Source organism: Taudactylus pleione, unplaced genomic scaffold (genome assembly GCF_031769625.1).
Source record: "Taudactylus pleione unplaced genomic scaffold, aTauple2 ptg000173l, whole genome shotgun sequence".
Taxonomy (NCBI): domain Eukaryota; kingdom Metazoa; phylum Chordata; class Amphibia; order Anura; family Myobatrachidae; genus Taudactylus; species Taudactylus pleione.
In genome coordinates this window covers 6,426,520-6,450,584 of record NW_028284575.1, presented here as the reverse complement: position 1 = coordinate 6,450,584, position 24,065 = coordinate 6,426,520, and the positions used below count along the sequence as shown (strand labels likewise).

At 47.6% G+C, this 24,065-nt stretch overlaps 1 protein-coding gene across 1 annotated transcript in view; it reads left to right on the top strand.

The window, feature by feature from the left end:
- LOC148521211 (aldehyde oxidase-like) overlaps nucleotides 1-24,065 on the top strand; it is an 84,919-nt gene that overhangs the window by 13,999 nt on the left and 46,855 nt on the right. Inside the window, exons 4-14 of the mRNA XM_088475523.1 lie at nucleotides 2,718-2,826; nucleotides 5,461-5,587; nucleotides 7,387-7,448; nucleotides 13,002-13,115; nucleotides 16,941-17,021; nucleotides 17,966-18,107; nucleotides 19,863-19,955; nucleotides 20,053-20,204; nucleotides 20,285-20,378; nucleotides 20,728-20,837; nucleotides 22,603-22,787. Coding sequence (XP_088331649.1) covers nucleotides 2,718-2,826; nucleotides 5,461-5,587; nucleotides 7,387-7,448; nucleotides 13,002-13,115; nucleotides 16,941-17,021; nucleotides 17,966-18,107; nucleotides 19,863-19,955; nucleotides 20,053-20,204; nucleotides 20,285-20,378; nucleotides 20,728-20,837; nucleotides 22,603-22,787 — 1,269 coding nt within the window. The remainder of the gene's footprint in view (nucleotides 1-2,717; nucleotides 2,827-5,460; nucleotides 5,588-7,386; nucleotides 7,449-13,001; nucleotides 13,116-16,940; nucleotides 17,022-17,965; nucleotides 18,108-19,862; nucleotides 19,956-20,052; nucleotides 20,205-20,284; nucleotides 20,379-20,727; nucleotides 20,838-22,602; nucleotides 22,788-24,065) is intronic.

Genomic DNA, 24,065 nt, shown 5'->3' with positions numbered 1-24,065 from the left:
AGGGGGAAGAGAGAGAGAGATAGACAGGGGGAAGAGAGAGAGAGATAGACAGGGGGAAGAGAGAGAGAGAGATAGACAGGGGGAAGAGAGAGAGATATATAGGGGGAAGAAAGAGAGAGATAGACAGGGGGAAGAGAGAGAGAGAGAGAAAGAGATAGACAGAGGGAAGAGAGAGAGAGAGATAGACAGGGGGAAGAGAGAGAGATATATAGGGGGAAGAAAGAGAGAGATAGACAGGGGGAAGAAGAGAGAGATAGACAGGGGGAAGAAAGAGAGAGAGAGAGAGAGATAGACAGGGGGAAGAGAGAGAGAGAGAGATAGACAGGGGGAAGAGAGAGAGATATATAGGGGGAAGAAAGAGAGAGATAGACAGGGGGAAGAAGAGAGAGATAGAGAGAGAGATAGACAGGGGAAAGAAAGAGAGAGATAGACAGGGGGAAGAAAGAGAGAGAGATAGACAGGGGGAAGAAAGAGAGAGAGGGGGAAGAAAGAGAGAGAGATAGACAGGGGGAAGAAAGAGAGAGAGGGGGAAGAAAGAGAGAGAGATAGACAGGGGGAAGGAAGAGAGAGAGAGACAGGGGGAAGGAAGAGAGAGCGAGAGAGAGAGAGAGAGAGGCAGGGGGAAGAGAGAGAGAGATAGACGGGGGAAGGAAGAGAGAGAGATAGACGGAAGAGAGAGAGAGAGAGATAGACGGGGAAGAGAGAGAGAGAGATAGACAGGGGGAAGAGAGAGAGAGATAGACAGGGGGAAGAGAGAGAGATAGACAGGGGGAAGAGAGAGAGATAGACAGGGGGAAGAGAGAGAGATAGACAGGGGGAAGAGAGAGAGAGACAGGGGGAAGAGAGAGAGAGAGACAGGGGGAAGAGAGAGAGAGAGACAGGGGGAAGAGAGAGATAGACAGGAGGAAGAGAGAGAGAGAGAGATAAACAGGGGGAAGAGAGAGAGAGAGATAGACAGGGGGAAGAGAGAGAGATAGAGATAGACAGGGGGAAGAGAGAGAGAGAGAGATAGACAGGGGGAAGAGAGAGAGAGAGAGAGACAGGGGGAAGAGAGAGAGAGAGAGACAGGGGGAAGAGAGAGAGAGATAGACAGGGGGAAGAGAGAGAGAGAGATAGACAGGGGGAAGAGAGAGAGAGAGATAGACAGGGGGAAGAGAGAGAGAGAGAGATAGACAGGGGGAAGAGAGAGAGATATATAGGGGGAAGAAAGAGAGAGATAGACAGGGGGAAGAGAGAGAGAGAGATAGACAGGGGGAAGAGAGAGAGATATATAGGGGGAAGAAAGAGAGAGATAGACAGGGGGAAGAGAGAGAGAGAGATAGACAGGGGGAAGAGAGAGAGAGATAGAGGGGGAAGAAAGAGAGAGATAGACAGGGGGAAGAGAGAGAGAGAGAGATAGACAGGGGGAATAGAGAGAGATAGGGGGAAGAGAGAGAGAGATAGACGGGGAGGAAGAGAGAGAGAGACGGGGAGGGGAGAAAGAGAAAAAGACAAGAGAAGAAGAGAGAGACGGGTTGGGAGATACGTGGAAGGAAACAGAGAATAGCGAAACAGACGGATTGGGGGAGAAAGGGGGAGGGAAAAGGAGAGTCAGTGAGAAGGGGGAGGTGTCGGCAGGAATAAAAGAAAGAGAGAGAGAGAGGTGGGTTAGAGGGAAGAGAAGGGAGAAAAAAAGAGAAAGGGGGAGGGAGAGAGAGAAGGATGAGAGTAAGTAGGGGGGAGAGATGGGGGCAGGAAGATGCAGTGAGAAAAGGGAGGTAGAGACCTGGTCAGTGGGAAGAGAGAGATGGGAGAAGAAGAGGGGGTCAGGGAATGGGTGAGATGGGGAGAGAAAGGGGATGGAAAGAGAAAGGGGGAGGTTTAGATGGGTGGGGGAAGGGGAGGTAGGAAAGGAAGAGGGGGAGGTGAGAGAAAAAAAAAAAAGAGGCAAAACTACACTCCCGGAACGTAGGGAGCCTCCCGAATTGCATGGAAATAATATTGATGGGATGTAGTCGGCATCCCGACAGCCAGAATCCCGACGATCATATACCAGCTGCAAGTATTAGGGGGAGGGTTACGATTAGGCTGCCGGCGGGGGTGGGACCTAATGTGCTAGGCCAAAATGTATTTTCCATAAGATAAGTTTTATTTTAAAGTCCCTTTATGTGCCTTCTTTTCTAAATACTATATATATGTTTATATATAACATATATATTTAAATAATTGCTTTTCTATAGCTCCACCCCCCAGTAGCTCCACCCACAGTTCCTTGACCTATTTGTCCAGAAAAATAGCCCTGGGTGTTAGCATAAAGCCATAAATAGCATGCTCTTGCCCTGTTACTGTTCTTCGGCCCTGCTTACACGCACCCACCAACCCCTGTCCCGGCCCCTTTGGCGGAAGGAGTTGTGAGCATGAAATGCATTGGATAGACTAAGGATGCGTAAGAATTGTTAATGCTCGTGCATAGTAGAAAAAGGTGCAATTTGCAGTGATGAAAGGTTCAGAATGAGGACCTAAATCTGCTTGGATATGCAAATAAGGTTGTACAAATTCTATGACATAAATGTTATATAAGAAACTGTAGCAAAGCTTAACACACTTTGTCCATGGCCTAATAACATTAATCAGATAATGGCTCACACCTGCTGTTTAATCTAACCCGCTGTTTAATCTAACCCATGTGATGCATACTGTACATTTCCAAGGTTAAGTTGTGTCTTAACCCCTTGAAGCCATTACTCGGCAAACGCCTGCCTGCTGCCAATATGTTGTCTGCACGGCGCTGCTGTCACCACGGTGGAGGGCATTGGAAGCACAACCACAAGGGTGCACCCAGTACAGGTAAGGCAGAGGTAACAGCACTACATACAGTATTGGCAAATTGCCACTGGCAGTGTTAGAATAACCATTCAAATTTAGCACTTGCCGTAAACGTGTTCTTATTATCCGAGTCTCGCTCTGAAAACCTCTGGCTGATTTCTATACTCTGAAACGTAGTGTTTATATATATGTGCTTATTACAGTTACTGCATTTGCATTGCTATTACACTATGGCCGGGATGTACTAAAAGAAAAATGAGGTAAAAGCCCAGTTTTCGGGGGTTTTACAGCATTTCCATATGTACTAAGCTCCGGACGCACTTTTATCGGTGCAGAGGGTAACGCCAGAAAAACCTGGCATTACCCTAAAAAGCCTATGGGCTTCTTACCGCTCTCGAAGCTTCGCCGCCGTCGCCCAGCGCTGGCCCCCAGTCACCTCCTCTCTATGGTCGCCGGCCCGCGACTCCTCCTGAGTCCTCCGCCTCCTAATCTTACGGGTGCAGGGAGGAGGAGGAGCCCGGGGCTTCATGCACAGGTCACCAGCAGGAAGCTCCCAGGGCTCGGAGGGGGCGGGGTCCCACGGAGACCCCGTCACCCGGCGTCGGCTGCTTCGCGAGCGGCAGCTCTTATCGCAAGAGCTGTCCTTTGCGATATGTTAGTACATATGCGATTAGTAAGGTTGCGGTGAGTGGCGGAATGGTCACCGCAACCTTAGTACATCCCGGCCTATACATTTAGTAATTAAATGATATGTTGTTTTTTTATTATTATATGTGTAATATATGATCACTTTAGCTTCTGGCTAGCCTGGGTATGATATTCCTTTATGGATGGGTTGCCAGCATTTGGAATGAATTTGTGTATAATCAGGTTTCTGTGCAAGCGCACCTGAATCTCATTTACTGATATCCGCAATATCCCCCTCACATAAATACCTCTCAGTCCCTAGTCATGCTGTAACTGGTTTCTATCACAAAGGCCATTGGCTCTTCCTGTTACCAGAAACCCTGTTCTCTTTCTCCTGTTACATGCACCATACATTCATGGGCCTGTCAAGCACGTTTTATTTATCAGAGGAGGGGGCCCCTGTGCAGTCTCCGTGCGATGACCCAACTTGTGCCAGCGCATGTGCTGAGAAGCCGCTCTGACAGAGTTTACTGTGTATGCGCCTATCTCCAGGAATGCGCTCGACCTTTGTCCAGTGATTTCTGTACCGCTCAAAGCTGCACTGCTTGGTACCGAGTGTGAGCACTGGGCCACCACGATGTACTATACACAGCTATTATGCTCTCAGTACTGCAGCTGGGCGTGGCATAGGTTCCAGCGGGCCCCCGAATACTTGGGTGCATAACACAGGAATGCATTAATTAAACTCCAGCACCATAAGCATAATGGTTACGTCATAGATTATTTTAAAATTGCAGTAATTGCAAAGGTTACATCAGGACACAGTAGGGCACGCTGACTTCCTCCAGCAAAATACTTTGTTACCCTGGCATACAATATGTTAAAAAACAGGCAACAGTACATACCAAGACATTCTGGGACCAGTAGTGCCACAGCATCACAGTAAGTTGCTGTTTCTCACACATCACAGCCCACATTGATCTGTAATATGAGGTTACTGCACCATGTCCCCGACAACAGGGACTCTGCAGGGCCATCTCTTCCATTGGGCTTGTTGGGCAGTTGCCCAAGGGCCCGAAGCTTGTAGGGGCCCGCCAACCCACCCCCCTGCATCCGTGGCCAGTTGGTAAATTTGTGATATTTTTTTAAGCCGGCCGCCGGAGCCCTGTATTCTGATCTAACCTCCCCCCACCCCATCCCCCCTCTGGTGACGAGTACTCCCCTCAGTCCCAGTTTCACTTCATCCGCTATCTTCAGACCAGTCAGACAGAGTCTTTCTGCATGTGTGGGAGGTCTGATGGGCATGCAGGAACGTTTAATTTTATTGACCATTTACAATTTTAACCCGTGAATGGGTGGGTTAGGGGCTCCAGTGCATTGCTTTGCCCAGGGCCCACACTGCTGTTAAGATAACCCTGAGACTCTGCAGATCCCTCACCCGGTAAACTCTGCGGGGTGTGGCATATAGGCTACAATGGCTTATGCCATTTCAAGGTGGCGTTAGCTACCACGACCAAGCTTGGTAAATTTGGAATTTAAACAGCCCCCAGAGAAACAGGGCTACTTTTACGAATTAAAACTGGTGGACCCGTAGACACACCCGTGGGACACTTAAAATTTGCGGAAATAGCTAAATAATACATGTTTAAATTCAAACATCATTATAACAGATGGAGCCCAGCAGCGATCTCCCTGCGATCTCCTGTCTATTGTCTAGTGAGATTTTCTGGTGCATTTGTCGATTTTTCAACTCGTTTGTTATAACATTATATGGCGAGTTGTATGTTTATCATTTAGAAACATCTGGATGGCGATTTATAGTTGCCGCAAGATTGATTGAGGAGTTAATTCCAGCGCGTTTGGCGGTAGTCACATCCTATGACATACGCCGACTTTAAAGTTGCTGGAAATACACCGGAATTGCGCCACTTTACAAAACTCGGGCCCTGTTACGTTTACTCCCATGTATTTGTACAGCGCTTGTGGTCATTTCATTATTGCTGATGTGATATTAAACATTTCCTGCAGGAAAGGATCGCAAAAGCTCACGGGTCTCAATGCGGCTTCTGTACACCTGGGATGGTGATGTCTATGTACTCATTGCTGAGGAACCACCCGGATCCCACCATGGAACAGATACACGAAGCACTGGGAGGTATGAGAATTGCGTGAACTGTGTTGTGACTGAGGGCCTAATTCAGACCCTCTCATGAGCGCTGAGCACTCGCAAGCGGGTCGATGTTGGCCAAGTGCGCACGCGCACGACGGAGGCGGCTCCTTCGTGCGCATGTGATCACAAGTGATGTCAGTGGGAGTGCTTTTGGCTCTGATAGAGCCAAAAGCACTCCAGGGCTTGCGGCAACGAGACCCTACCGCAAGGGTCTCGTCGCAAGCCCGATGGTCGCAAGGGTTTTGGCCGCTCGCTATAGCTGTGGGTGGTCACCCACAGCTATGCGAGCGGCCAGGAGGCCGCTCTAAAAACTAAGAGGGACGGCCCTGATTCAGAGTGAGCGCTCTGTCAAAGCGTCCGGCTCTGAATCAGGGCCTGAGAGCGGAATTATTAGGTGTCCCGAATCACTCTGTAGGTCACACATGCTGCATAGGCTGTTTCATGTATGAGGACAGTAATAATCAGCCATTCTCTAGGTGTGCCCTAGAATAATGGCCACTGTACTGTATATCTGCATTGTATTGTGGGGCTGATTCAGGAGTGGACGCTAAATTCATTTTCACAATGTTTGCAGATCTGCAGGGGCACCGAGAGGGGGGAGCGGATTAGCTGCTAAGGGGGTCAAATGTCCCTTTGTGTAGCCATCGGCGCCCCTCTTTTTGATAAGAAGGCACAGTCACGATTCCCCAGGATTTGGCCCCCTCAGTACCTGAGCCCCTGGCAGCTCTCTGCGCCCCTACAGATCAGCGCTTGTGCAGCCCCGGTCATGCGATGTCGCTTACAGTGCCCCAAAAGCCGCAGCAGAACTGACACGCTGCTGGCGTTTGGGGGCGGTGATGGGCATTGTTCCAGAAAATGGGGGGGTGTCAGCCCCATTTTCTGGGTGGGCTGAAGTCGGTGGCTGTGCCTTTAGCATCCAACTGAATTTGTCCATAGGGCTGTACATGGGTATAATTGATGTACTGGTTTCCCATTGGTCGTTCTGTGCTGAGGCCGAGCACTTTTTGCCCCTAGTGACTGTAACCGGACTCTCTATCTATTTATCCATTCTGAAGAAGGAAAAAAAAAAAGTCAGTCAGGGTCGTTCTTAATCTCCGTTTCCAGTACTACAAGTGTATTTATTTTATCCAGGGCAATTTTCCAACTTAAATGAAATCTTGGTCTTGAGCCACTTTAAGGTCGGAGAGTGTCCCACTGACAAATATTTGCCTTCACCCCCGTGATAGTGTAGCATGTACTGTATGTCCACAAAGTGCTTGAAATCCAGCACAGGGCAGTGATCATTGAAGTCACATGGGATAAATTATTTACACACCACCAAACGTGTATATCAGAGTCAAAATTTTTCGGTACGGGAAATAGGACCTTTCTCAAGACTTTCCAACGTGAAGCACGTTCCCACACCACAGACAAAGCACAAACAACTCACCTGAGCATATATTTCTTAGCTGGAGACTCACAGGTGCACAGATTATTTAATATAATGCCATAGTATTATGCAGAGCTGTGCAGGGAATTATGTTCACCTGTATTAAACTATTTGCTTTTCGTGAAAATAAAAGTATGGAAGTTGATATCATGGTAAGATGGACAAAGAACCGCTCAGTACATAATATATAATCGGCAGATTATTGTGCCTAACATATTTGTGTGCTTTCTACAGCTGAAGGCTATATGCACTTTTGTTCTGGAATGACTCTTGATTTAAAATATATATAATAAGTAAACCAGTTTTATTTCGATCTTTAAATCCTGTCCTCTACGTATTGTGTCCTTCCTATTAGGTAATCTGTGCCGTTGTACTGGATACAGACCGATAATAGATGGATGCCGCAGCTTCTGTACTGTAAGCAGTAAACACTTTATATAAAGTGTATATAAAGGGATTTCTTGGCACAAGATAACTTTGTTGGTTTGTTACGTGACCTTTTGCATCTTTTACAGGATGATTCTGTTGCTTTATTGGTCTGGCATCTCTATTACCATCTAAGATTTATAGGGGGGGTAGAGTTATTTTCTTGGCTGTTAAATGTGAAACATGTCCACTCTGAACATTTCTATACAGCTATAGAAATGGTGCCAAATATAATTAGGTGAGAGTTTAGAAAATGTGAGTATAGCAGGAAACTCTAACACTATTACATTGGTCGAGTTGTATCTTCAAAATGGGAAAACATCTGGATGAGAGTTTATATCATGAGAGTTTTTATAGTCTGAAAAACATGCGAGTTTCCATGTTCTCGGACTCTTACATTGGGCGAGTTTGCATGTACTCTGACTGTATTACATTTGGCGAGTTTCCATGTTCTTTGACTGTATTACATTGGGCGAGTTTCCATGTTCTCTGACTCTATTACATTGGGCGAGTTTCCATGTTCTCTGACTCTATTACATTGGGCGAGTTTCCATGTTCTCTGACTCTATTACATTGGGCGAGTTTCCATGTTCTCGGACTGTATTCATTGGGCGAGTTTCCATGTTCTCGGACTCTTACGTTGGGCAAGTTTCCATATTCTCTGACTGAATTACATTGGGCGAGTTTCCATGTTCTCTGACTGTATTACATTGGGCGAGTTTGCAGGTTCTTGGACTCTTACATTGGGCTAGTTTCCATGTTCTTTGACTGTATTACATTGGACGAGTTTGCATGTTCTCTGACTGTATTACATTGGGCGAGTTTCCATGTTCTCTGACTGTATTACATTGGGCGAGTTTCCATGTTCTCTGACTGCATTACATTGGGTGAGTTTCCATGTTCTCTGACTCTTACATTGGGCGAGTTTGCATGTTCTCTGACTCTATGACATTGGGCGAGTTTGCAGGTTCTTGGACTCTATGACATTGAGCGAGTTTCCATGTTCTCTGACTGTATTACATTGGGAGTTTGCAGGTTCTCAGACTCTATTACATTGGGCGAGTTTGCAGGTTCTTGGACTCTATGACATTGGGCGAGTTTCCATGTTCTCTGACTGTATTACATTGGGAGTTTGCATGTTCTCTGACTCTATTACATTGGGCGAGTTTGCATGTTCTTGGACTGTATTAAATTGGGCGAGTTTCCATGTTCTCAGACTCTATTACATTGGGAGTTTCCATGTTCTCTGACTCTATTACATTGGTCGAGTTTCCATGTTCTCTGACTCTATTACATTGGGAGTTTGCATGTTCTCTGACTCTATTACATTGGGCGAGTTTGCATGTTCTCTGACTCTATTACATTGGGCGAGTTTGCATGTTCTCTGACTCTATTACATTGGGCGAGTTTACATGTTCTCTGACTTTATTACATTGGGAGTTTGCAGGTTCTCTGACTCTATTACATTGGGTGAGTTTCCATGTTCTCTGACTCTATGACATTGGGCGAGTTTGCATGCTCTCTGACTCTATGACATTGGGCGAGTTTGCAGGTTCTCGGACTCTATGACATTGGGCGAGTTTCCATGTTCTCTGACTCTATTACATTGGGCGAGTTTCCATGTTCTCTGACTCTATTACATTGGGCGAGTTTCCATGTTCTCTGACTCTATTACATTAGGAGTTTGCAGGTTCTCGGACTCTACTACATTGGGCATGTTTACTGCTAAACTCTCACATTTTCTAAACTCTCACCCTATTACAGTTGCCCATGGAAAGCACATCCACAAGAGCTGGCTGACACTGTAGAGGAACTAGGGAAAGATCTGGACATCATCTTATAAAAATGTGGAAATTACAAAGCTCCTGTGTAATGTGATTAGCGATATAGGGTCAAGATGAAGGACGGAATTATAGCCATTAACAGTGTCATGTCCAGGGCTGCCATCAGAAATTTTGGGGCCCGGTACTGACAAAATAGGCAGGGCCCCCCGGGGTATAGGGCAGACTTGGGTGGAGTTGTGGATAATGTGGGTGGAGCTACTTCAGGGGTGGTGCATTAATTGGTATGTAAATCAGGGATGGCTAGACATGGTGGATGGGGGGGCACAGGGTAGAGAAGGCTGGATATTAATGGGGGCACAGGGCAGGGAAGGCTAAAACTTTGGGGGCACTTGGCTGGGAAGAGTGGATTGGGGTGGCAAAGGGCAGGGAAGGCTGGCTCGGTCTGAGGGGGGCAAGGGGCAGGGAAGGCCGGCTGGACATAGGGGTGCCACAGGGAAGACTGGCTGGACTAGGACAGGGAAGACAGGCTGGCTGGACTAGGGGGGTGGACAGGGAAGGAATTCTTGCTGCACTGGGGGAGGGTGGGCAGGGAATGAAGGCTGGCTGCACGGCGGGGAGGGTGGGCAGGGAAGGATGCTGGCTGCACTGGTGGGGGGGGTGGGCAGGGAAGGAAGGCTGGCTGCACTGGTGGGGGGGTGGGCAGGGAAGGAAGCCTGGCTGCACTGGTGGGGGGGGCCTGGAAGGATGGCTTTCTGGACTGGGGGAATAGGCAGGGAAGGATGGCTTGCTGGACTGGGGGGGTGGCCAGGGAAGGAATGCTGGCTGGACTGGGGGGTGGGTAGGGAAGGAAGGCTGGCTGCACAGGGAAGGAAGGCTGGCTGCACTGGGGGGGTGGGCAAGGAAGGAAGGCTGGCTGCACTGAGAGAGTGGGCAAGGAAGGAAGGCTGTCTACACTGGGGGGGTGGGCAAGGAAGGAAGGAAGGCTGGCTGCACTGGGGGTGGGTGGGCAGGGAAGGAAGGCTGGCTGCACTGGGGGGGTGGGCAGGGAATGAAGGATGGCTGGGATGGAGAGGGCTTAGGGAAGGAAGGATGGCTGGGATGGAGAGGGCTTAGGGAAGGCTGGCTGGACTGGGGGAGGGGCAGGGAAGGCAGCATGGCTGGCTAAACTGGGGGGGATGGCAGGTTGGCTGGACTGGGGGGGCAGTGCAGGGAAGGCTATCTGGACTCGAGTGGGGGCACAAGACATGTACAACAGAAGTACCTGAGAAAGGGGCCATCTGATAGCGGCGAGTAGTGCAGCAGGCGGAGAAAAAGAGCATCTGCGTTGCAGCATTTGAACTATGGAGCCGGTCATGAGCCAATCATAGCTCGCAGAACAGCAGCCAATCAGGAGCAGCCACTGGCTGCTGTTTCACGAGCTATGACTGGCTCGCGGCCAGCTCAATACTACTATTGAGCTGGCCGCGAGCCAATCACAGCTCACGGAACAGCAGCCAATCAGGGTGGCTGGTCCTGATTGGCAGCCGTTCGGCGAGCTGTTATTGGATCGCAGGCGGCTCCATTGTAGTTCAAATGCCGCAGCACCATTGATGCTCTTCCTCACTGAGTCGCCGCTGCCAGCCGGGCCCCCTCTCTCTCCGGGCCCGGGACATGAGGCCCGGCAGTCCCCCCCTGATGGCGGCCCTGGTCATGTTTGTAATGGGTGCAGGGTGTGGTGCAAACAGTATGGATCCGGCACAAAGTACCAAACATCAGTATTTTGCACTAGCGCAGCACCTCCGCCAACATCTGAATAAGGCCTATTTGGCCTTATTGGCTCCTGATTCGGGATTGAATAGACATTGTGGCAAATATGTGCCTGATTCAGAGGTGTATGCAATGGAGCAATGTTTTACTACTGCACATGTGCCAAAGCTGTACTGTGCACGCACGGCGATGGATTTGGCAGGTAGTCAGGATTTGGGGGAGTAAATTATGCTGACCTGTCATCCTTACGGTCAGTATGTGGTGGTGGACAGAGTTCTGCTTCTGTTTGTCCACGTATTTTATGATAGGCAAAACCAGTCCTGTTTGCTGCCAATTACATTTACCTTCAATTATTTGATTTGGTCCTGGACCACAAACTCGTGGTAACCCTGCAGGTGCCCTGTGCCAATTCAGGGTTAGGGTTAGTTTGGGAACCTCTATATAATTATGTAAAATACAGGGAGGTTTGCGATGTAATGAAACACAATAAAATGAAGTTACTTTGTCCATACGGTACTTAAGGGTTTGTTAAAATAACAAATAAAATACAAAAGGACTTGATTTTCACACTAGCTCTAGGCTGGCGGAGATATACTGTATATCTATTGGGATTACTTTTGCTCTTTCCAGTTGGAGCTTGGCTCAGAACTCATTTTTGGGCACAGTTTTCCCAATATAATTAACCAACAAGCACTCATGTAATAACGTCAGTCCCAAAGTCCCCTCACTTTGTCCCGAGACCTTAGATTAGGCCTGCTCATTAATGTATGCAGGGCACTTCATAATTAAGGTCGCTTGTCTGTCACCAACCTTGCCACTAGTAATCTCCTGTGACCCCAAACAAGAGGTTAAGGACAAATTATAACTGTAACACAGGACGTTGTACACTGATTCTGTGAAATTAGTGCTAAAAAGCTGAACAATGGCAAATTGTACTGTATGTTGGTGGTTCAATGCATACTACAACATAATTTGTTAAATTCATATGCCGCGCAATTTAAATGGCGCACAATTCAGGGGTGAAACATAGAACAAAACAAACATTTTCCTCAGCTTTCCCTCTTCAGCAGTACCCAGGCAAGTTTAATGGTAGAAATGTAATTGTTTGCATTACCATTCGGTGGTCTCTGGTCTAGCTCAGCCTTAACAGTACCGTCCAGGAGTGCCACTAGCAGGAGGCCCGAGAAAGGGTACCCGGGCCAGCGCCTGCCAGGATGATACAGCCACAGACTCAAGATGTGCTGCCCAGTATGTAAAGAGGGCCCCAAGTACCAGGGCCTCAAAAAGTCCCTATATTGACTCTGGCGACTGATGGGGCATGTGTGTAGGTGTGGCAGGATATTGGGGCAGAGGCGAAATAGACCCACACAGATATATTTTCAGTGGGAGGATATGTGTGACCAGGTGCGTTTACTGTGCCACCTGGTACAGGGGTCGTAGAGCAACCCGAGTGGGTTTACTTCGCCAGCTGGGAGGTATTAGGATTCCCTCTTACTGTCAGGAACTGACTCCTCCTCCTGCGTTCAATTGCTGCCAGCACCAGGCCCCTACACAGGATCATTTACTGTACACTCCCGTGCTGCACTTAAGGTGATAAATTGAACGATTTGAGTGATAATGATATCGTTATCGTTCATCGTCCGCAATACCGTGCAGTGGATATGCCGTCAAAGACCAGCGATGCGCGCTCCCGCTGGTCTTTGACGGTATCTTCCATCGCCCATACAAGCAGGTCATCCTGACCATATTGTTAGGTTGTGCAAGTACGGGGATGAGGGAGGGTGACGTCACTGAACGATACAGTATATCAATCAGTGTGGGTGCGTCACTGCCGGGGAAACACTAGACGATATCGCTCATGGAGCATATCTAGTGGATACCCGCCTTTTAGTCTTCTCCTGAGTAACTAGGTAAATTAGTACAACGCCTGTGAATATCCCACTACCTCGCCACCACAACTATTATCAAATTTGTGTATGAAAAGATAAGTAAAGTAATTATTTTATCTTTACAGAAAACAGATTGCTGTCAGCTGAAGGAGAATGGGACTTGCTGTAAGAATGGAGACACGAGCCTGAGTAATGGTGTAAATGGCCTGGACGAAACGCATAATTCTGCTTCTGCAGATGTACGATCCTGCAATCATCATCTCCTTACCTCCCTATCTATCTATATAATACGTAATACATTCCTATTCTGTTTTAGTTATGTTTAATGACTATTATTTATGTGCTGTACACTTCATCTTGTTATATTTTCCACCTACATATTATTTGATAGACGACATAATTATGATCGTATGACTCTCACTAGATTCGATTACACCGTATCCAGCAAAGTATTTTGCGTTTGTATTTCAGTGCAGCCAATAGTTCATCTGAAAAACCTCTCATTGTTAGTAGCACAGTATGGACTGCCCAAAATATTTCTGTTGTCAGTGTCTAGTCCCAATAGGAGGTAGGAAGGTCCCCGTGTTTCACCAAACAAAAACCACATCCTTCTGTGGTCATGGACTGCACACCTACTGTAATGTAACACGCAGCCTGTGGTCATGGACTACACACCTTCTATAATGTAACATGCGGCCGGTGGTCATGAACTGCACACCTTCTATAATGTAACACGCGGCCTGTGGTCATGGACTGCACGCCTTCTATAATGTAACAAGCAGCCTGTGGTTATGGACCGCACACCTTCTATAATGTAACACGCGGCCTGTGGTCATGGACTGCACACCTTCTATAATGTAACACGCGGCCTGTGGTCATGGACTGCACACCTTCTATAATGTAACACGCGGCCTGTGGTCATGGACTGCACACCTTCTATAATGTAACACGCGGCCTGTGGTCATGGACTGCACACCTTCTATAATGTAACACGCGGCCTGTGGTCATGGACTGCACACCTATAATGTAACACGCGGCCTGTGGTCATGGAGTGCACACCCTCTATAATGTAACACGCGGCCTGTGGTCATGGACTGCACACCTTCTATAATGTAACACGCGGCCTGTAGTCATGGGACCGCACACCTTCTATAATGTAACACACGGCCTGTGGTCATGGACCACACACCTTCTATAATGTAACACGCGGGCTGTTGTCATGGACTGCACACCTTCTATAATGTAACACGCGGCCTGTGGTCATGGACTGCACACCTTCTATAATGTAACACACGGCCTGTGGTCATGGACTGCACACCTTCTATAATGTAACACGCGGCCTGATACAGAGCTGGCCGCTGGTAAAGCATCGGGTTTTACTTCTGCGCATCCGTTTGCGATGTACTGCACACGTATCCCAATGGTTATCGCCATGGGGACACAGATCAAAATTGCATGGAGATTGAAAGCAGCGGCCATGGACCCACGGATGTTCTGCGCCTGCCAGGCAGATGCAATGTCCGATGGAGCCGCTGATTAATTTGCCCGATAGCTGCCACCTGTAGGTGTCTCAATAGGACGCCCATCGGCTGTGGCATTAGCATAAAGACAAAGTTGCAGCCGCTACCCCAAAGGCTGATTCTAAGTCAGACGCTGCAGCGTCCATGTGTGTGTCTTTTGCTGTAATTGCGACTGCGCCATTATGCTAAAGCCCTACCCTGGTATACATCTATGTGCCTGCATGTGCAAGGACTGAGACGCCCACATTGAGCATCTTTAACGCTCGAACACCACTTGGGGCAACCATTGGGTCACACCATTGAAACTTGCACCAGCCCCGCACTAGGGCCCTGATTCAGAGCCGGACGCTCTGACAGAGCGCTCGCTCTGAATCAGGGCCGGTCTTTTTTTAGAACGGCCTCCTGGCCGCTCGCATAGCTGTTGGTGACCACCCACAGCTATAGCGAGCGGCCAGGAAGATGGTCGCGATGGTCAAGACCATCGCGACCAACGGGCTTGTGACGAGACCCTTGTGGTAGGGTCTCGTTGCCGCAAGCCCCAGAGAGATTTCGGCTCTAACAGAGCCGAAATCTCTCCCACTGACATCACTCGTGATGTCAGTGGGGCCGCCCCCAAATGGAGGAGTTCCCATGGGAACGCCTCCGTCTGGGCAGCCACGCTCCCGGCCCGCCCACCAAAGGGGGCTTGCTGTCACTCAACATCGACAGCACGCCCCCTTTGGAGCGAGATCCGGAGTGACTGTTTGCCCGTCGCTATCCGGGTCTCGCGCATGTGCACGATGGAGCCGGCTCCATCGTGCGCCTGCGCACTGGGCCACCATCGCCCCGCTTGCGAGCGCATAGTGCTCGCGAGCGGGTCTGAATCAGGCCCTAGGTGCGGATTCTCCGTTCCTAGTATGTGAGCGATTAAGTGTATGCAACCAGTCCATAGACACCTGTGACACTACCATAACATGTCCATAAGATTGTCCTTATTATTATTATTACCAGTTATTTATATAGCGCACACATATTACGCAGCGCTTTACAGAGAATATTTTTACCATTCACATCTGTCGTGACCTTCTCTGTAAGTCCGCAGAGCCACCTCCCTGTCACCAGCCAGGAGTGCCCAGAACATTTTCAAGACATTTATAATTATTATTTATTTATTACCAGTTATTTATATAGCGCACACATATTCCACAGCGCTTTACAGAGAATATTTGGCCATTCACATTACGGTAAATTTTTGTTGGTAGCCAATTAACCTACCAGTATATTTTTGGAGTGTGGGGAAAAACGGGAGGAAACCCACGCAAGCACAGGGAGTATATACAAACTCCACACAGGTTAGGCCATGGTGGGTTTCGAACCCACGACATCAGTGCTGTGAGGCAGTAATGCTAACCATTATACCGTCTGTGCATTTCTAAGGCCGCCAGTCTCGGTCGCTGCTGTGCCACAGTGCACACACAGTCTGGACGCAACTTAGCTGCATGCGCAGAAAAGAAAAAAATCGCTTAGTTGCGTCTGACATTGCGTGCGACTCAGAATCAGGTCCTTAATTGCTCCACAGTGAAGGAGTCGATTTACAAAGTGGAGATAAGCCAAATCTCTGGCAAAAATGGAGCGGAAAGACACAAATTATCAAACGTTTAACCTCCGAGACATCGCCGATTTCACCTGCGGTCCCTCATGTTATGATATGAAGCTTGACTAATATGCACCTCTATGGGAATGGCATTCCGTCAGTTCACCGAGTAGTGAAAAGTTTTTAGCTCTTCAATGTAAACTAGCTCAGTCTCTGGACGGCGTTCGCTTTACCCGCGCAGGCTCGTATTACTTCCTGCTTTTGCCAGCAGCGCTATGCAGAGGCCCGGCATAGTAATTGAAGGGAAATAGCGCCATGCATTTCTACAATATGCAGGGTTCCATACAAAAAGTTGCAAATGAAAAGGTCGACATGGATTAAATGTCGACATGACAAAAAAAGAAGTAGCAGTGCAGAAGGTCGATAGGTTCAATAAGTCAACATGGAAATGGTCAAAACATGTTTTTTTTTGTTGATTAGGTTTAGACACTTACCGTACGGTTAGGTTTAGGCAGCAAGGGGAACGATTAGGTTTAGGCACCACGGGGAACGGTTAGGTTTAGGCACCAAGGGGGATGGTTAGGTTTAGGCACCAGGCAGAGGGTTATGTTTAGGGCTAGATTGAAGATTAGGGTTAAAAAAATTTATGTGTCGACCACTTCTGTGTCAACTATTTGACCTTTTGAACCTGTCGACCTTATGTACTGTCTAACTTTTGTCATGTCTACCTTTTACTATGTTGACCTTTTTGGTGTCAACCAAATGATTATCAACCTTTTCAGTGTCATCCTGTTGTATCACACCCACTATGCACCCTCACAAATGCCCAATGCAATCAATGGTAAATAATAATCCCTGAAATGTGACATTATCCTTCTAAACTCCCATCATGCTTCACCTCCCATCTCCATGTGATTAGAATTCTGCCTATCGGCTAACACTGTACCAGTAACCAAACCTTTCCTTGGCAGATTTGCACAGGATTGTTCCAAGAAGACAGCTTCTCGCCACTTGACCCAACACAAGAGCTGATCTTCCCACCAGAACTGATAGTAAGAAATTGCATTATATTTTATCAATCTATGCTTTAAATGTATGAATGAAGAAGGAACTTATTATGGCCTATGCAGAAGTCTAACAGAACACTTCTTAATGGTCAAAAAAAGGAAAGAAATACTTGCTTTATTCATTATAAGAAAATAAGATATTTTTGGAGTGATTTTTAAATTATTCTAAAATTCATCTCTGACTTTAGTAATAGTAAGGACACATTTTGAAGCGAGCGCTCAAAGACTAAGGGGTACATTTAATAGTCTGCGAGTATGGCTAATGTTTCTATCCAGTAATAATTGAGTCTGTCATATGCACCTCAATAAACGTGTTGTTTGGGGCAGCTAGCGAACGGGACAAGGCTAGACTACAGAGAGTGGTCAGGATTGCAGAAAGCATTATAGGAGTTGATCTTCCTCCTTTTCAAGAATTACACCTGTCTAGGGTTAGGAAACGGTCCGGAAATATTGTGGCGGACGAGGCAGGCGATACAGATCATGCAGGGTTAAGACCTCCAGACATTTAAAGAGTTTCTTCCTGCAGGCAATTTTGTCGCTTAATCCTTAACTAAATGTAGTTTTTTTTATAGTGCAACTGTTTTTTTTTCTACATTTTCTATTATGGTTTTTTGTATATTGTGAATATATGATTGAAGTGTTCAACTGAGTACTTGGTCAGCAGTTACCGGAGTCAAATTCCTTGTATATGTGTTTATACTTGGCAATAAAGGTGATTCTGATTCTAATGTTTTAAAGAGGCAATCATTTAAAAGGCAATACCAACCTGGTTTTGCCTTCTAAATGATTGCCCCTTTAAAATATCGGGCAGACACGCTGGGAAATCGCCATTTAATTATATACAACAGAGTGTTTCACTTTTACTTTCTTGGTAAGCGTTGAGAATGTTACTTTATAGATTTTCTCATGTTAGATTTTCCTACCTGCAGTTGCTGAATAATGAAAGCCAGGGGACGCTGACGTTTCGGGGGGAGCGCATGACGTGGTTTTCACCTGCCAATCTCCCAGAATTGCTGCAACTGAAAGTACAATATCCAAAGGCTCCACTTGTCGTGGGAAACACCATAGTAGGTACGTAGCTTATATCCGGGAGGTAGTTGAAATGCTGGCAGTCTGCATACCGGCGCTTAGAATGTCGGCGCTGTAATCCCGACACTAGTCAGAATTCTGGCACTGGCATCCTGATGGTAAGTAGTGGGGCCAGAAGGAGGGTTAGCATTAGGCAGTAGGGGGGATGGTTATGGTTAGGCACTGGGGGGAGGGTTAGGGTAAGGCATTAAGGGGGAGGGTTAGGTCTTGGGTAAGGGTTAGGTTACGGTACTTACCGGCCGTTCTCTGTATTTTAACCTTGATGGGATGCCGGCGTCGGGATTCTGACCTCCGGGATCCCGAGCGCTGGCATCCCGTACCCATCCCATATACCCCTTTGTTAAGGATCCTTAAGTTGTAATCCCAATTGGGGGAATAGATAATAATGCAAAGTATCTCCCCATCCTTTGTCATAAATTACTGTACAGATAAGTTTCCTTTAGTGCAATTAGTGTGAACATTGAGACATGTAGTTTGGCTTTAGGGCATAATTATAATCGGGCAAATAGCCCACACTGTACGGCCTATTTGTCATTGCCAATGGGCCCGTTACCCATGCAGAAACTGTGTTTTTTTTTGTTATTACAATAATCTTGGTAGTGCTGCACATGCCAGTATACTCTGGTCTAAACTTGTCATGTTTACTTGTTGCCGCTGAAGCTAACTGTGTTTAAGGTTACAATTACAAGATATTCCAGTTTCTACTCTCGCTGCCTCATCTCCCTTGTACTCCTGAGGGAAAAGGGGCGTATGTTTGATTTGCATGTAACCAGTGGTAGCTTCTAGCTATCATTTATCTAGCATGGTCTATAAAATGTCAGTTTGAAGCTGAGTGGTTGCTCTGGGCAACTTCTCCACTTTATCTCTCTCCAAGGTTTGGTGCATCTCCCCCTTGGTCCCTCTCAGTGGACAGACTGGCCAATGCCTTGATCTTGTTTTCTCCACAATTCGCTCAGTCTTTGATTTATTTAACACTGCTGTCCCTCTCTCTGGCCTCCACCCGATCACCTGCGAGCTGACCTCTGTGACCTATAACTCTAACAAGACGGCACATATCCGCAGATAACCTCAGCTCTGTTGTCAACCACTTTCCCTCTTCTCTACAGAAACTACTCTTCTCAATTTCTACACAGTGCCGTAATGGGGCTCTATGCCGCTCTGTGCTGGCCCCGCCTCCTAAACCCATGACATCATGGTGTCACTCCTAAGGAGGCTTCAGGCAGCTCCACAGGCTCAAGAATGCCTGTCAGGAGCTTCCCCTGGACACGTCGGGCAGTTCTGGAGCAATACTAGTGGTTGTGGGATGCCAGGCACCCTGAGAGCCACATGCAGGTGCCGTGGGGCAGCAACGGTGCCACCCACAGGGTCCTGGCGGCACCGTTTGCACACCCCTAGTTATGGCCCTGTTTCTACACTCTCCTGTCCTGATGTGTCATCATGATCAAACCCTAGCAACAGCCTTTGATCAAGGGGCCTCACCTACTCTTTATCTCTCTTTGTTGGCCAAGATCTTAAAACCATAGTTTGTAGCTATGGTGCATGGCCAAGCCTGCTCGGCAAAATCTACACCTCAATGGGTGGCCCGGGTCCCCCAGACAAGTCAGGGCCCTATTAATTAGTGCCCCCTGCCCCTTGGTGCCCTTGTGTATCAGCCCCAAAATGTCTGACTGACAAACAACAACCCGTAGATAAGAAATAAATTATAAAGTTGTATTAATTTTTTTTTTCCTCCTGTAGGTCCAGAAATGAAATTCAGAGGAGTTTTTCATCCAGTAATTATCTTCCCTGTAAGAGTTGTGGATCTCAATCTTGTGACTGAGAACGATACAGGTTAGACCATTAGACCGCCTTACGTTAGGTGGCATGTACTAATCTTTCCTACTATGTGCTTGTCTAAAACAGCTTCAGCTCACTTGTTGTATTGTAGGAATAACATTGGGAGCAGCCTGCAGTCTGACAGTACTGAAAAACGCACTGAGCGAAGCTGTCTCTCGTCTGCCAGAGGAGAAGACCCAACTGTTTTGTGCCCTCTTGCAGCAGCTCTCCACGCTGGCAGGGCCGCAGATCCGGAACACGGCTGTAAGTGTACATGAGCATCACTTTGTGCATTGCCAGCTGGGTATGCACTCTAATTGGTCACATACTTTACTCTCTTCCAGTCTTTAGGAGGAAACATCATTAGCCGGTCTACAACATCTGACCTGAACCCTGTTCTGGCTGCTGGTGGCTGTATGCTCAATTTAGCTTCATCAGGTAACGCGGCTCAGGGGAATCTGTCCTCTGGGAGTAACAAGTTTTGGGATGTAGATCGTCATGTGCATTGCTCTTGTGCTTTGCAACAGAATCATTATTAATTCTAGGGAACTCCATAGAAACCCTCTAGAAATACGTATATATCATCCACCCAATCTCTGTCTTACCCTGAATATTCCAAAGGCGCCGTACATCTCCTAAGTATTGATACCTCTTTATATTATGGCCAGAATCCATCTAATTGTAACCAGAAGTCATTTACGGGCAATTAATGGAACATTCTGTTTTCTGCCAAGTTTTATGTATAAAATGGCACAAGTGAAAGTATTACAAGATTGCTTTCTAATAGATGGTGTTCGCCAAGTTCCTTTGGACGAGACTTTCTTTGCCCCAACGGGAACCTCTTTCCCCAGAGCTGAAGAAATCTTGGTATTTGTACATATACCATATTCCAGGAAAGTAAGTCAAACTCTTTCTTATACAAGTAGGTTGTAGAGGTGGCTGCAGTACTTTACATAGTGAGAACATTCCTTCAAGTGCTAACATAGTAATTAGTTCTTCCTAGTTTTAAAAGTAGAGAAGTTCTAGAAAGTAAATATCCTTGGCCCAGTGGTGTAGAAAGTGGGGGTGGGGGGACGATTGCAGGGGAAGCGTCTACTCCACCATCTGAAAATCCGCACCTCATTGGCATCTATGCTGGTCCAGCAGCAGGGGCGTTCTTTCTTTTTTTACTGCAACAACTGGCAATGCACAAAAGGGGCATGTGGAAAAGACTGATGGCACATAATGGACATGTGGAGGGGTCTGATAGTACAAATGGGGCATGTGGAGGGATCAAGTGCCACATAATGGACATGTGGAGGGGTCTGATAGTAAAAATGGGGCATGTGGAGGGATCAAGTGCCACATAAAGGGTATGTGGAGGGGTGTGATTGTAAAAATGTGGCATGTGGAGAAGTCTGGTGGCACATAAGGGGCATGTGGAGGGGTACTGATGGCACATAAGGGGCATGTAGAGGAGTTGCATGACACAATAGGGGTATGTGGAGAGATCTGGTGGACGTTGGACACATGGGAAATGCCAACGGCGAGGGCATACGCTTTCTTTTTTTTTACTGCACCAAATGGAATTGCACAAGAGGGGCATGTGGAGGAGAATGATGGGACATAAGGGGCATGTTGAGGGACCTGATAGTACAAATGGTGCTTCTGGATGAGTCTGGTGGCATATAAGGGGCATGTGGAGGGGTCTGGTGGCACATAAGTGGCATTTGGAAGTATCTATTGTCCTATTAGGGCATGCGGGGGAGTCTGATGGCATATAAGGGGCATGTGGAGGGAAATGATAGTAAAAATGGGACATGTGGATGAGTTGTGGCACATAAGGGGTCTTGTGACAAATTAGGGGCATGCAGAAGTATCTGGTGTCATATAAGGGTCTTGTGGATGAGTCTGATGGCACATAAAGGGCATGTGGAGGAGTCTGATGGCACATAAGGGGCATGTGGAGGAGTCTGATGGCACATAAGGGGCATGTGGAGGAGTCTGATGGCACAATAGAGGTATGTGGAGGAGTCTGATGGCGCATAAGGGGCATGTGGAGGAGTCTGATGGCACATGAGGGGCATGTGGAGGAGTCTGATGGCACATGAGGGGCACGTGGAGGAGTCTGATGGCACATGAGGGGCATGTGGAGGAGTCTGATAGAACAATAGAGGTATGTGGAGAGGTGTGATGTGCTATGGACACGTGGGAAACACAAGAGCCTGAGGTGCCTATTATTCTATGTATGCTCTCCTTTATGTCACTGCCTTATACATGACCGTGAGTTGCTGGCATCATCGTTTGGAGCTCCTCAAAGATCATCTTAGAGATAAATTAAATGAGCGTAATAGAAGTAGTGAGCACTAAGCAAGTGACACAGGTAGTATAAATATATTCTGTTTCTGTCCATGCAGAGTGCTCCCAGCTTAGAAAGTCTACAGTAACTGTACAAATGGGAAAGGGATAGTACACAGCCACCCTGAGCCTTCATCGTACAGAACAGTATATTGGGTTACAGGAGGGCCGCTGGCCATGTTTTCAGTACACTTCTTAAACTCCTCACAGGAAGGCAGAATAAAGTCCTGTAAATTGCACAAGCTGTGGAATTACACACATGCAGTAGAGCTGAATGAAGCAGGCGGATAAACAGACCTCCCCTAAACCTTGTTTGTGTTCACAGGGAGATCATGTGTCGGCTTTGAGACAAGCACAGCGGCGAGAGAACGCTTTGCCCATTGTCACTGCTGGAATGAGAGTCCAGTTTGAAGAAGCTACAGATATTATTAAAGCCCTTCGTATATACTACGGGGGAGTTGGAGCAACCACTGTCTGTGCAAAGGCCACCAGTCAGGCTCTGGTTGGAAAGTAAGTTATCAAACCATGTCTACGGCTGTGATACCTTCTAATCTGTTCTGACATTACTCATATCCATTACCATTATTCTACTGACACATAAGTGACACTGATATAGGAAGAATGTCAGGACTCTGCAGGTGTTTAGCGCTGGTTTGCAGGGGTTACCTATCCAGGCATTGGTGATGCGGTGGCGTGGCGTTGCGGATTCCTCATGGTTGACTGGTGAGACGACAGAGATCTAGGCCATGACGGCTGGCAGAACTGGCTGGTGTGCGTGGCCGGAGACCTGGGGTGGTTTGGTGTGCATTCCATGTGGCTGGTGTTCCTGTGTGTCTGCATAGCGAGCGCCGCCATGTTGGAGGAGACCATCAGCTGACTGCCAGTAACCCAATGGTCAGCCAAAGGGAGTTCCTGGGACAATCAGGGTGCTGCTATGCCTATAAAGCCAGTTTGTCCCAGAGGGGAATTGCCATTGCAACAAGTCACTACTCCTGGAAGCTGCTTGTTACTGTGCTCCCCACTGCGGTTGTTGGTTCGGGCCTAGTGCCCTTTGGAAACCCTTGTAGGCGTTGTGCCCGGCTAATGCATGGTTGAGTCTCTGTCCTCCCTGCCTGTATTGTTGATCCTATTGTTCACCCCTGCTGCCCACATTCGGTCTAGTAACATCCTGTATTGCTGGTTCTGCTACGCAACCCAGCACATCCCGTATTGCTGGTTCTGCTCCGCAACCCAGCACATCCCGTATAGCTGGTTCTGCTCCACAACCCAGTACATCCCATTTAGCTGGTGCTGCTCTGCAACCCAGCACATCCTTAATAGCTGGTTCTGCTCCACAACCCAGCACATCCTGAATACCTGGTTCTGCTCCACAACCCAGCACATCCCGAATAGCTGGTTCTGCTCCGCAACCCAGCACATCCTGCATAGCTGGTTCTGCTCCGCAACCCAGCACATCCTGTACAGCTGGTTCTGCTCCGCATCCCAGCACATCCTGTATAGCTGGTTCTGCTCCGCAACCCAGCACATTCCATAAAGCTGGTTCTGCTCCGCAATCCAGAGCATCCTGTTTAGCTGGTACGGCTCTACATTCCAGCATCTAGTACAACACTTTGAGAGCACACAGTGCATCTAGTGAACTTCACCATCTTGGATACCCTACATCTATTATACTCACCTGATACCAACAGCATTCAGTATCCTGGTTCCATACTCCCCTTCTTCCCATGACGTTTGGCTTCCAATAGTATATACCCCATCCATACAGCTAGTACATGACGAGAAACTACA